This window comes from Cnephaeus nilssonii (genome assembly GCF_951640355.1).
Source record: "Cnephaeus nilssonii genome assembly, chromosome: 6".
In the NCBI taxonomy this organism is placed as follows: Eukaryota; Metazoa; Chordata; class Mammalia; order Chiroptera; family Vespertilionidae; genus Cnephaeus; species Cnephaeus nilssonii.
In genome coordinates, this window is record NC_137077.1 from 74,745,679 (window position 1) to 74,758,684 (window position 13,006).

The 13,006-nt window shown below is 37.9% G+C and overlaps 1 protein-coding gene across 5 annotated transcripts in view; it reads right to left on the reverse strand.

Moving 5' to 3' along the window:
• The window catches only part of PPFIA2 (PTPRF interacting protein alpha 2), a 452,551-nt gene that overhangs the window by 66,368 nt on the left and 373,177 nt on the right, over positions 1-13,006 (reverse strand). For all 5 annotated transcript variants that reach the window (XM_079775027.1, XM_079775026.1, XM_079775024.1 and 2 more), the window contains 4 exons: positions 9,703-9,940; positions 7,149-7,178; positions 3,279-3,409; positions 51-205 (listed from right to left, as the gene is read on the reverse strand). In XM_079775027.1, the coding sequence (XP_079631153.1) occupies positions 51-205; positions 3,279-3,409; positions 7,149-7,178; positions 9,703-9,940 (554 nt within the window). The remainder of the gene's footprint in view (positions 1-50; positions 206-3,278; positions 3,410-7,148; positions 7,179-9,702; positions 9,941-13,006) is intronic.

Here is a 13,006-nt window from a genome sequence, read left to right on the forward strand (position 1 = left end):
CAGAAGTGACTGTAGCGAGTAGCAGTAGAAAGTCAAACACGCATACTTACGGAGCTGCCCAAGCCGAGCTTTTTCTTTTTTACCAAACAAACGTCCTATCGAAGACTTGATTCCCTTCTTCTTGGGGGCCTTGTGAAGAGAGTCTTGGCTGCTGTTGGCACTGCCAAGCCCAAGGCTGTCTGGCTCCAGGGAGGCAGCTAAACTACTGCAAACCACAAAGGAGGGCAAATGCTCATTTTAATGCAACATCCACAAGGTACGTACACAAGACTTGCTTCCTTTATAAAGGTATGAAAGGAGAAACACGTAGACTTCTGAAGTTTTCTCCCTTTCTGCTCACCTTTCCTCTCAATCAAACTGAAGTATGGTTTCACATCCTAGGGCCCTGAGCCTCCAAATTTTCTCTAAAAAATTTATTTTTGTTCCAAATGATCTTTTCCCTTATTTTTTTGTACAATCTCAAGCTAATCAGTAAACATAGGTGGCTTTATTAACTACATGTTAAATGACCTTCTATTATTTAGCACTTGACCTTTTACCTATTTTTTTTCTGAGTGCTTTCAAAATCTTAAATCTAGTAACATATGATAAGAAATTTAAATATAACCAATAATGAAGTTTAATGGATGGTTTCACTGGATTTTCATCAAGCATTCTTTCTCTCAGTTTTGGAACCCAATTCACTCAATTTAAAATCATCTGGTTGGGATTCAGAAGTAACAAATCATATACCCTAGTGATTATTGTATACTTTTTCTTGTAATCCTAAGGTATTCTTTGATGTACATGATAAGCTGAAATGACACTCAAGCAGTTGGTCTAGGTTCCATTCCTGGTCAGTGTATTTGACACTGTATTAGTAGGAGAGGTTCAATAGCTATTGCCCTCATTCTTTTTTTATACAGCTATTCAATTGACAATGACATAATAAATTATTTAATGTTACTTACTCGTTTTAATTAATTTGAGTTCACAATCCCTAAACTCAAAAACTATTGCTTTTCTTATGTGACAATATAATTCATTTTTTGACAGTGAAGGAAGTATCTATTTCGAAGCATTAGAAATTAAAAGTAAGCACAACAGAAATATTGCTTGCCAGAACAAAAAGCTCTGTTTTCAAAAATATTTGTTGTAAAACCCATACTGTTTAGAAGGCAGATTCTTACTTAAAGTATTAATCATTGTTACGTTCACTTATATCAATTATGTATCTAGAGATGCTGCAATTGGTGACAGAAAAAGGACATACAGTTAAGATTAAATTGCATGATTACATTTATTTATGTCATTAATTATTATATAGCTCTGCTTGCAATTTTTTAGGTAGATGGAAAAGACAATATGAAATGTCATTATGACAGATGGTATATTTCCCAATATAACCTTATCTTTTCCATTAGTATTCTGTAAATTTGTGTGTGTGTGTGTGTGTGTGTGTGTGTGTGTGTGTGTGTGTCTTTTCCTTTCTAGGAACCATCTGCCTGAGGAGCAGCAGCACCCAAAGTGTGGTGTACCTAGTCTGCTAAAGGGAAATGGGCACAATCATGGACTTTTCAGACCTTAATTACTCTTACACTCCAAGGCAAATGTATAGACTTGTCCTTGATGGGAGCAGAATATGCCACCTTGGGATGTACCACTTTGGCCTGCGGGTTGTTTTAAGCTGAAGACAGCCAGAGTCCAGCACTCCCAGGAGAAGCTTTATACCTCTCCCATAACTACCCAAAAGAAGTTAGGTCAGGGGCCTGTACCAGGAAGAGAGCTATAAGTGAGAAAACTTTTTGTATCAGAAGGACTTAGCTGCATAGCATGGTGAACATTTACTTACCAAACGTAAGATCTCATTTTTCTATGAACTGTCTTCCTCCCCTTTGAAGCTCCAGACCCTTAACCCCTTCTTAGCTCAGGATAATATGTAAGCCTCAATATAAGACCGACTGCCAGGGAATCTCCTTATTTTATGGGGCTCCCATATGAATGAAATATGTTGTTTTATCCTGTTAATCTGTCTAATGTCAATTTAATTTAGAGCAGCCAAAAAACCTAAAAGGAAAGAGGTAGAAAGTTTTCTGCCCCTACATCCTAGAATCCCTGTAGTTTTTGTTACTATTCCTAATAAGTTCCTCATCTAGCCTGATTCTATTTCAATAGAAAATATACACCAAAAATAGAAGAGCTATTCTTTTTTTTCCCTTCTATTAAATTTATTGGGGTGACATTGGTCAACATGATCATATAAGTTTCAGGTGTGGATTTCTATATTACAAGATCTGTATATTGCAACACCACCCAAAGTCAAATCTTCTCCTGTCACCATATATGAGGACCCCCTTCTCCCCCATCCCCTTCCCTCTGGCAACCACCACACTGCTGTGTGTGTTCACTAGTTTCAGTTTTACATCCCACATTTGAGAGAGAAGAGCTATTCTTATAAATATTGGCTAATAACAGGACCACAAATGTAAAGTTAATTTTAAAACTAAAAATTTGATCTCAGAATGAAAATTTGTTCTTTTCACAAATATTGTGAAAATTGTGATATTGTTTCTATTTATTTCACAAGTTGAAATAAAAATCTATCTCTATATATAAAAGCCTAAGTGACCATCACAACTGAACGGATGTTCGAACAGGCTACGTGGGGTGACTAGGCTGGCAGGGGGGTTAGTGAGGGGTGACCAAATGACCGAGCAGCAGGCAGCGTGGGGCAACCAGGCCCACTGGGTACGCAGTTGGGGGTGACTAGGCCAGCATGGGGGGCAGTAAAGGGTGACCTGGCCAGTAGTGGGGGCAGTTAGGGGCAACCAGACCTGCGGGGGGGCAGTTGGGGGTGGCTAGGCTGGCAGGGGGGGCAGTAAGGGGCAACCAGGCCAGCAAGTGGGGCAGTTGGGGGTGACTAGGCTGGCGGGGGGGGGGGCATTTGGTGGTGACCAGGCCAGCAGGGGTGCCATTAGGGGCGATCAGGCAGGCAGGCAGGTGAGCAGTTAGGAGCCACGGGTCCCAGATAGTGAGAGGGATGTTCAACTGCCGGTTTAGGCCCAATCCTGGGGATCAGGTCTAAACCGGCAGTTGGACATTCCCCGAGGGGTCCCAGATTGGAGAGGATTAGAGAGGGTGCAGGCTGGGCTGAGGAGACCCCCCCTTCCACGAATTTCGTGCACCGGGCCTCTAGTGTTATATAAAATTTTAAGCAGTCTATTTGACGACACTGAAAGGAAGAGGAATGTTTTTCAGGAGGAGTGCGGGCACTGTATCCTGTGCTGGGAGAATCATACCTTCTGGCCTCATTGTGGTAGGAAGAAGGGAGGGTGTGAGTCATCCTGATGGTCCTAGGGGTCGGGGGAGGGGAAGTTTCACATTTAATTGTCGCTTTATCCTCCCGACCATCTTCTTCCACCACTGCAATCTACAAGTGAAAACAATATATTCAGGTGAACTTTTTAAATTTCAACTGAAATGAATAAAAATGGAGAAACATCAAAGCAAGGCTATCTGAGAAAACTCTAACACAAAAACAATCCAAAAAACTTGGGGCATATAGGTTTTACATATATAAATTCACGTTATTAAAGAGTGTTAATTTAATAACTCTTTAAGAGTGTAGACACTCCAGTTAAAGTAAATATGGACCTACTACAAAAAAATGTTTAAGAGTAAATAAATACCAAAGATCAATATGCAGGTGTTATAGTCATAATTAGCTAGTCAATATTTATAACAGGAAAGGAGCAAAGGGGAGGCCAGACATTATAAGCATGATCACCTGGGCAGCTTCACCAGGAAGCTGCAACTTCACACTCCCCAGGGAACCACCTGTCCATTCCCTGCAACACACTGGGGGAAGGGATCCAACAAAGGGGGAGATGGGCGCTTGTGACATAGCTTGCCTGTCCATGTAACCTGAGAAAAATGACTGGCTAGGAGGTAGAGGCACTGCAAGCACACGAAGTTCTGAAGGGTTAATGGCTAAGCTCCCAGGTATAATCCTCTCTCTGCTGTCCTCTTGCCAGCTCTTGCGCTCTCTTGCTAGGACCCACACTCACCTGTGTGCTAGCCTGCCATATGGCCTTCAGCAGCACCATGGCCCGGCCACGTGGACCCCACATGCAATGAAATGCAGCTGGGAACACAAGCTAAGTCAGCCAGATCCCGGACTGGACCGTGCTTTAATGTGGAGCAGAAACTCTGGGCAGTGGCTTTATTCCTAGCCCTGCTGGAGGCAAGATTGGACTTTTTCCATGGCAAGAGAGAAAAATGGAACCTGGGAAACAAACCTAGGTGCTTCAATCCCTAGGTGCTTTATTTTAGAATCTATTTTAATATATCAGAATATAAATAATTTACTAAAATTAGAGCAAATTTACTAAAAATGCATAGTCAGGCTATCATAGCATGGGCATCTTTTCAGTGGGGGGTTTTTGAAGTGAGAACACAAGCTGTCAAAATGTAACTTTATTAGATTATGTTTTAAATTGCTCACACTAAAGAAATGTATTCAGAGGGTTTAGAAATGAGTTACAGTTTAAATAAAAAACTTTATTTTTAAAAGGACGATAATAAAAGGTCGAAACATAATTCTTGCAAATTGTTTCATCTCACCACTTGCCATGAGAAAATTGACAAAGGCAGACAGAAAACCCTAAGAAGATGAGGCGGGAGGGATTTCCTTAAAGAACACTGTATTTCAGAATCCAGAACAAATCCTGATTGCATAAATTTTGACAGAGATAGAGATATAGAGCTGTATTAAAATAAGACTTTTCAATAATCAAGCTATTTGTGAAGGTATGTTTTTGCAATAATGGCATATTTCCTTCATAGCATCGTTGTGCATTACAAATACATATGGTGATAGAAAAACTGTGGAAAGCACAGCTTTAAGAAATAGTTGCAGAAGTTCTGATGAAAAAATGTTCTAAATATGGCTATGGCAAAAATTTTAAAGCCACTTCCCTGTGTTCTCTTTTATGTCTATGCAATGTCTTGCTTGTTTCTACTTTAAGTTATTATGCTTAAATGTATTTATATATGATGGAGATCTCATGCATTGGAGAAATGTAATGAAATTGTTTTTCTGTGCTTTTGTCATCCAAGCCTAGATTACTCTCGACGATTTAGGCAGGTTTCTTCATAGAATTTTCTCTCTCCATTTCAGCTAACAGAGTGTCACCAAAAGAATCTTTTTAAGAACTATTTCCAGCATTATATCAATGCTATGGAAAACCTTCCTAAACTCACATTCCATTTCAACTCATGAAGTGTGTTTCCGTACTCTTCCTAACATGTATTTATGGTTCACAGTTCATGCTCTAACCATGATTGTTTTCCACTTTGTTTCTGCTAAGCATGATGATTTCTGCTCCCAGATTTTCTCCTGAAACACATTGTTATAAAATACCCTCCTCTCTTCGATCTGCCAGTCAAACTATGCTGACTTTTTGAATAGCAGCGTTTAAGAATACTGTACACAAGCTGTTTCTCCGAATAATGCTGAGAGCTCACACCATCTAAGCAAAATTGAAGAGAAAGGCTTTGGAATCAGAGCTGGATTTGAATCCTGGTTTCTCTTATTTGTGGTAATTACTTACCACATGTGCTAACTAAGAATAAATGTCTTCATCGATAAAATGGAGGCGATGATACTTATTTTAATGTTTTCTTTTGAAGGGTAAGTGAAATCATGCAGGTAACTCCTTACCCTGATATGCAACAATTTTTAGCTTGTAGTCTTTCCATAACCTACCTTTCTTACCAGTCAATCATCTGTTCTCTGAATTTCCTGAGGCTGAATTTCTGAAAAGGATCTTGCTTTTTAATTTTTCTTTCTTTACCTACTGAAATTTTACTCAGATTTTTTTTTCTATGTTCCCAGCACTGGAGTCCATTTTATTCCCTATTTCAATATTTATGCTCTTGATCTCGTTCTGGACAGGAAAGCAGTGTATTAATTCTATTTGCATATCCTATATAATAAAAGCCTAATATGCAAATTGACCGAATGGTGGAACGACTGGTCGCTATGACGTGCACTGACCACCAGGGGGCAGACGCTCAATGCAGGAGCTGCCCCCTGGTGGTCAGTGTGCTCCCACAGGGGGAGCACTGCTCAGCCAGAAGCCGGGCTCATGCCTGGCAAGTGCAGCGGCGGTGGCGGGAGCCTCTTCCCCCTCTGCAGCAGTGCTAAGGAGCAGTGAGCGGAGCAGTAAGGAGCAGTGAGCAGGCAGGCGGTAAGGAGCGAGGGGTCCCAGATTGTGAGAGGGCGAAGGCTGGGCTGAGGGACCCCCCCCCCAGTGCATGAATTTCATGCACCAGGCCTCTAGTTTTCTATATTCTTGATGCTCTGGCGCCTGGGGCCATCCTGAGCCAGGAGAGACTGCCTCTCCCAGGGCTAGCTAAATCCTAGAGAAAGCAAGCCACTTCCCTGGAGTGGGCCTTCCACATGAAAATCCATCCATCCAGATCTGGACCCCACACCATCTTAACCTATCTGCTCTTACACTCCAGGAAGCAATATTCCTCGGCCGTTATCATCCGGGTCAGGCATTAGACAACTAGAGATAGCCCCTCTCCCTAGGGCCCACCAAAATTATTCAAAACAGCCGATCCTAACCCTACTCACCTACTTCGCCTTGTCTTTCCCACAGAAACCATAATAAAGTCTCCTGCCCATGCTTTCCCCCACTCTCTCTGTCTCCTGACCCATAGGGGCTCCCCTGTGGCCCTACATCCCACGGTGAGCCCATCCTCTTGGAAAAATTAACAAGTCACCTTTTCATTGCAGTTGTCTCCTGACCTGTTGGCCTCACCATACCTGAATAATAGTAAAACCTACATTTGCTATTGTTCTAGTAGAGATAGTAAACTATATAATTTTTGTACCAACAGTGCTCTAAATCTTCTGTAGAAAATCAGGATACTTAGTCCCCATGATCTAATGGTTGACCCAAAAAAGCATGAAAAAAATTTTTTGTTTTAAGACATTTGCTCTTATGGTCATATTTAAAGAATTCAATAATGCTTAAATGCTGTTACTATTTCTTTTTTATGTTACTACAGTATTTAAACTACAAGGAACATAATTTTAAAGCTTTCATAGAAAAAAAACAATATTCAACTGGTAGTCATAGAAAAGGTGTTTACAGTACCTTTCTCCGGTGTTTCCTTAGATCACTTGGCTGTGATTGGCAGTAACAAAAGCAACATAAAACACAACTAGTTAATGATTATCATTTAACCATGCTACAAGTTTAAATAGTATCTATAATTTGACTTTGTTTTTTATTTTTTATCCCATTTTTTCCAATTAAACTTTTAAGTTTATATTTACTTGTTAAAATCATAATAAGAGCACTCCTCTCGGGAGTCACTTTAGAGAGGGTGGCATGGGTAGGGCATGTCACCTGTGCACAGGCATCCGATATGAGACATGGGCCCTAGGAAGCATAAAGCACAAATAGAGCGAGCTAGCCAGAAGTAAATATGGAGCTAAATCCTCCCAGTAAAATACAAATGGCCATGAAAAGATTGTGCATAAACACACATCCAGTCCATATACGTGGAGTTTACAAACACTGCCTTTGCCCGCCGGTGCAGGCCGTGGGCCTCCTTGGGCGGGGGGGGGGGGGGGGGGGGGGGGGGGGGCGGGGCGGGGGGCTGATCCTGAGGGCTCTCAGTCTTCCTGGACTCTGACGCATCCCCATTCCCAAGCTCTGACCTCAGCATAACATGTTTCTGGAGCTGCTATTTTCTTGTCAATGCTCTTTTACAGAATATTTTATAAAGCTAATTCTTTATGAGTCCATATGAACCTTATTCACTTAATATCTTTGTTGCTTTGTCTTATGAAAATAAAATGATTTTTGTTAAACTATTCCATCATGCTTTACATTTTACTTGTTATTAGAAAATGGGTAGGTTTACCCCATCCAGTGTTCTAATTAGATATTGCTAACATGTCATTTATGTTTATGTGTTAGTGGTGAGGTAAAAGTGGATATACTAATAAAAATAAATGCAACAAAGCAATAAACATGATTGCAAAACATATGAACATAGACAACCCAAACAATTACAATGTATTTGCAATCTATATTTTCTGTCCCTAAAATTTCTAATGTTTCTTTGAATATTCAAATATAAATTATACCCAACAATATTATTTTTCCTCCACTATTTTCTACATGTAAAAGAAAATCTTTTTCACTATTGTTATTTGATGACAAAGTTTCCGTAGGTAATAAGGACTTTCTGGATTTCATTTCTTGTTTATCTGGGTCAGATATTCAACATTTTAAATACTTGTTAACCCTCAGAAAATGTTCTAAGTAATTTTAAGTACTGAAATTACAGTGTGATAATGTTCATTTACCACTGATTTAGTTATAAATGACTAACTCAAGAAAATTCATGAGAGCACTGGTACCCTTGTCAAACACATAAATGCCACATCTAAATATTAAAAATATTTTATCTTATTACTATAAAAGTAATAACACTATCAAGGATTATAATACTAATGTTCATGAAAATACTTAAAAGTTCAAAACACTATGTTGTAAAAATGTAAGTAAATAATAGTAGTACAGAAACAACCAGTTTCCTTGCCTTGAATCTGACTAAATTATGCTCTATGGACCAAGATTCTTACTTAACTGTAGTTGACAAGTAGGCCATCAATATGTAGCATGTACTAAACAGGCATAAACTAAGCCAGAGACAATGTCATTTTAGTTAATAAAATCAGAGGGATGTCTAGATTTCTAAAATAAGTAGATCATAATGTAGCTCAGTTACTGCCTTAGTATATCTTAGTACATTGGCTAAAATTTTGCTCTGTATCTGGTTGGAGTTGGTTCTGATTGGTTAGTCTTTTTTCTGAATGGCCTGTTGTCCGTGCTTCTATTTTTAATATTAAGTATGGAAGTCAGCAGAGACTAGAGGACTCACTGGCTTAATGTCTTAAGGAGATAAATGTTTCCTTTTTTTAAAAAAATTCACCATTTCTCTTCTATAGATTTTATTGCATGGAAGTTCCATAAATACAAAGTTTGCTGTGGGCAATATTGCCTCACCATATAAATAGTTTTCTATTTAAGTTCTCAATTGCATAATCAAAGAAAGAGATACCTACTTTTATATACGTAACAGAAATTTCATCAAGGTAAAATGAAAACTTAAAAATCAATTATTTATAAGGTAGTTTTCATCTATATAATTCACTAGCCATATCTCAAATGATTGCAACATATTTATTTAAAAATGTCATTAGAAAGAGAATTAAACATCTTGGCAATATATTACACACACACACACACACACACACACACACATTGTGAACTTTTATAGAAGCTTCACAACCTTCTTACCAGAAACACAATATACATTTCAGATTTTTCTGTAGGATGATTAATTTATCCTCCATTAATTAAGTTTGTGCTGGATTTTACGGTGTATCAACTATTATTTTACCTATTTGTCTTTTAATTAACCTTTTCCATTTTCTTATTATATAACCTAGGGAAAGTTACACCTATGTAGATTACAAATCCTCATCTCATAACGGGATTAATAACTGTCCCTACCACATAGGGTTGTTGTAAAAAGGAGAAACCATAAAACACACAGAAAGCCCTTCGCCCAGTCAGTATCCACTAATGTATCATTAATCCGAGTGGCAGCAAAGGTTCTCCAGACGCATACCAGTGTCATGACTCCCATCCGGTCCATTTCCCTGGCCGGACTTCGCGGTGTGAGCTTTGGCGTTGAATGTCCACTGGGGGGCGATGAGCTGGCCAGTGAAGACGCTGTAACCGAGGCAGTGATGGAGGTCCCTGGGTGGACTCGCGCTAAATTCAGGCCTTCCAGGCTCACACTAGCTACTCTGTTCTCAATTTCTTCAGCACGTAACTCCGTAGATTCTTTTTCTTCCTGAATTAGCCTGAAAGATACAGTTTAATTTTGATCCATTATATGTTCCGATAATGCTAATAAGTCAATAAAAATTCTGTGAATATTTTATGTCAAATCTACTAGTTTCGTCTTTTTTTTTTTTCTCTAGGGAATATAACTTTCATTAAATCCAAGGGCTTCCTGGCTGAAATTTAGAAAATCACTTTCTAAGTGACACATAATTCCTCTCCACTTCTATACTATAACCTGAAAAACTCCTTGCCTGCATAATTAATTTATGCCATTAATCCTAAACTTACATTTGAACTCCTGCACTGATAAATGAGTTTTAGAAACTCAGATTCCAACAAAGTTATTAAATCTTACCTCCAACCCAATAACAAAGTATAATTGATAAAATCCTAAATAAATGGTCATTCATAATTTTCATTTGGATAAATAAATGACCAAGTCATTTTTTAAACATTAATGTACTTAGCCAAGTCACCTTTAAATAAACACCATGCAATTTAATAATGTGGAGATGTCCCTAGCTGGTTTGGCTCAGTGGATAGAGCATTGGCCTGCGGGCTGAAGGGTCCCAGGTTGGATTCCAGTCAAGGGCACATGCCCGGGTTGCGCGCTTGATCCCCAGTAGGGGGCGTGCAGGAGGCAGTCAATCAATGCTTTTCTTTCATCATTGATGTTTCTATCTCTCTCTTCCTCTCTGAAATCAATAAAAATATATTTTAAAAAAATGTGGAGATGATAGATGATAGATAATTATAAAATTAAACTGTTGCTATAGATCCTTTTGAGATGACAAAGCTTAAATAGAAACAAGCTTCAAGAAGGTGTATATATTAGCTATACAAAGACAAAGAATAAAGAGCTTCTGCTGGGTTGAATAAAGTTCCTACTTAAGTTGAACCTATACATATTTTACATATTGTTATAATGAAACCATGTACCAGTCTCGTTTGTTTGAAAAAAATGGGGACAGAAACCTCCTGAGAAATTTCCTTTTACCTACAAATGGCTTATTGGTATCTCCAATGACATATACTCTTTAACCTCAAAGTTATGATCATTGAAAGTTTTCAGAAGACAGTTTGGCAGTTCCTCATAAAACTGCACATAACTTTACCATTTGACTCAGTAACCATGCTCCTTAGTATTTACTCAAAGAAGTTGAAAACTTATGTCTATACAAAAACCTGTACATGGATATTTAGAGCATCTTTACTTAAAATTTCCAAAACTTTGAAGCAACCAAGATGTCCTTCAATAGTAAATGGATAAATAAACTGGAATATTAGTCAGCACTAAAAAGAAATGAGCTATCAAGGCATGAAAAGACATAGAAGAACATTAAATGCATAGGACTAAATGAAAGAAGCCAATCTGAAAAGGCTACATATTATAAGATTACAACTATATGGCACTCTGGAAAAGGCAAAACTATGGAGACAGTAAAAAGAGCAGTGGTTGCCAGGTTTTGGGATGGGGAGAAGGATGAATAGGCAGAACACAGCAGATTTTAAGGCAGCGAAAATACTCCTTGATACCATATTGATAGGTAGATGTCATTATACATTCTTCCAAACACATAGAATGCACAACAGCAAGAATAAACCATAACATGAACTATGGACTTCGGGTGAATATGATGTGTCAATTTAGGTTCATCAGTTGTAACAAACATACTACTGTGAGGTAGGGTGTTGATTATGGGGAAGAACATGCATGTATGGAGTCAGAGGAAATATGGGAAAATCTCTGTACTTCCCTTCAGTTAAATTTGCTGTGAATCCTAAACTGCTCTAAACAAATACAGTCAATAAAACATATTAAAAAGCAAATTTTACCTTAGTTATAAGTTTTACTTACATAAAGAATTAACTTCTGCTACTTTGAAGTTTATTTTCATGGGTGCACTTTAACTTGAGTCAAAGATCAGAATCTAAAATAAAGGCTTTATCAAGTATCAGACTATAGCATCATTAATGCGTTAAACACAAGCCAATGGAAAAACTTAACTCCTCTTAAAAAATGAATTTTTTTGTACATTTAAAATGATTGGTGGATAATGACTCCAGAAAAATCTGGTGATGTGGTTCTGTTGTACAAAGACTTTGTAGTTATTAACTCTAGTATTCTATTAATTGTAAAGGAGAGTCAGACCTAGAGAAATAAGTTGAGTAAGAGGTACATTAAAGTTTAGTCAAACAGAACATCAAATGTTGCCTTGATGTTCAATTTATTTGGAAAAAAATACATGTCAATTCATTGATCTTTCTAATCCTGATGTAAACGTGGAAAGCAAATGAAATAAAAAAAAATAGATTCCCTTTAAAATGTCCTAGAGTGTTAGGAAGGGATTCTCATAGGAATTATAGACAAGCTGAATGAATAAATAAAATGACAAAAGTAAATTGGACCAATAGTAGCTAACTATAGATGAACAGATTAATGACGATTGCAGTGATAAATGAGTTTAAAGTAATTTGATCTCTTTTGTTAAGAGAATCAGTGAGTCCAGCAGATGAGCCTCAGTGGTTGAGCATTGAGGTTGATTTTTGGTCAGGGCGCATGCCCAGTTTGCAGGCTTGATCCCCAGGAGGGGGCATGCAGGAGGCAGCCCATCAATGATTTTCTCTCATCATTGATGTTTCTATATCTTTTTCTCCCTTCCTTTCTGAAATCAATAAAAATATGTATTTAAAACATAAATTAAAAAAAAGAGAATCAGTGAACTGTAAGAAGCCAGAGAAAAGGATTTAAAAGGAAAATATTTTGTGAAATAATTAATTTGTGAAATAAGAAAAATTCTAACCAGATATACATTCCAATTACTGTTAGCATAATACCACAGTTTATATTAAGGTGCCTATTTCTTTTAAATGTTGCTATTACTCAAATTTTATGTATTTCTTAATGTCTTGCAATCAGCAACTATTTTACTCTACATTAAGGGGGGGCAGTGATGAACATATTAAAAGACAATAGTTTGAATTTATTATTTGGGTATCAACTTAATTAGTCTAGGCCAGTGGTGGCAAACTCATTAGTCAAGAGAGCCAAATATCAACAGTACAACGATTGAAATTTCTTT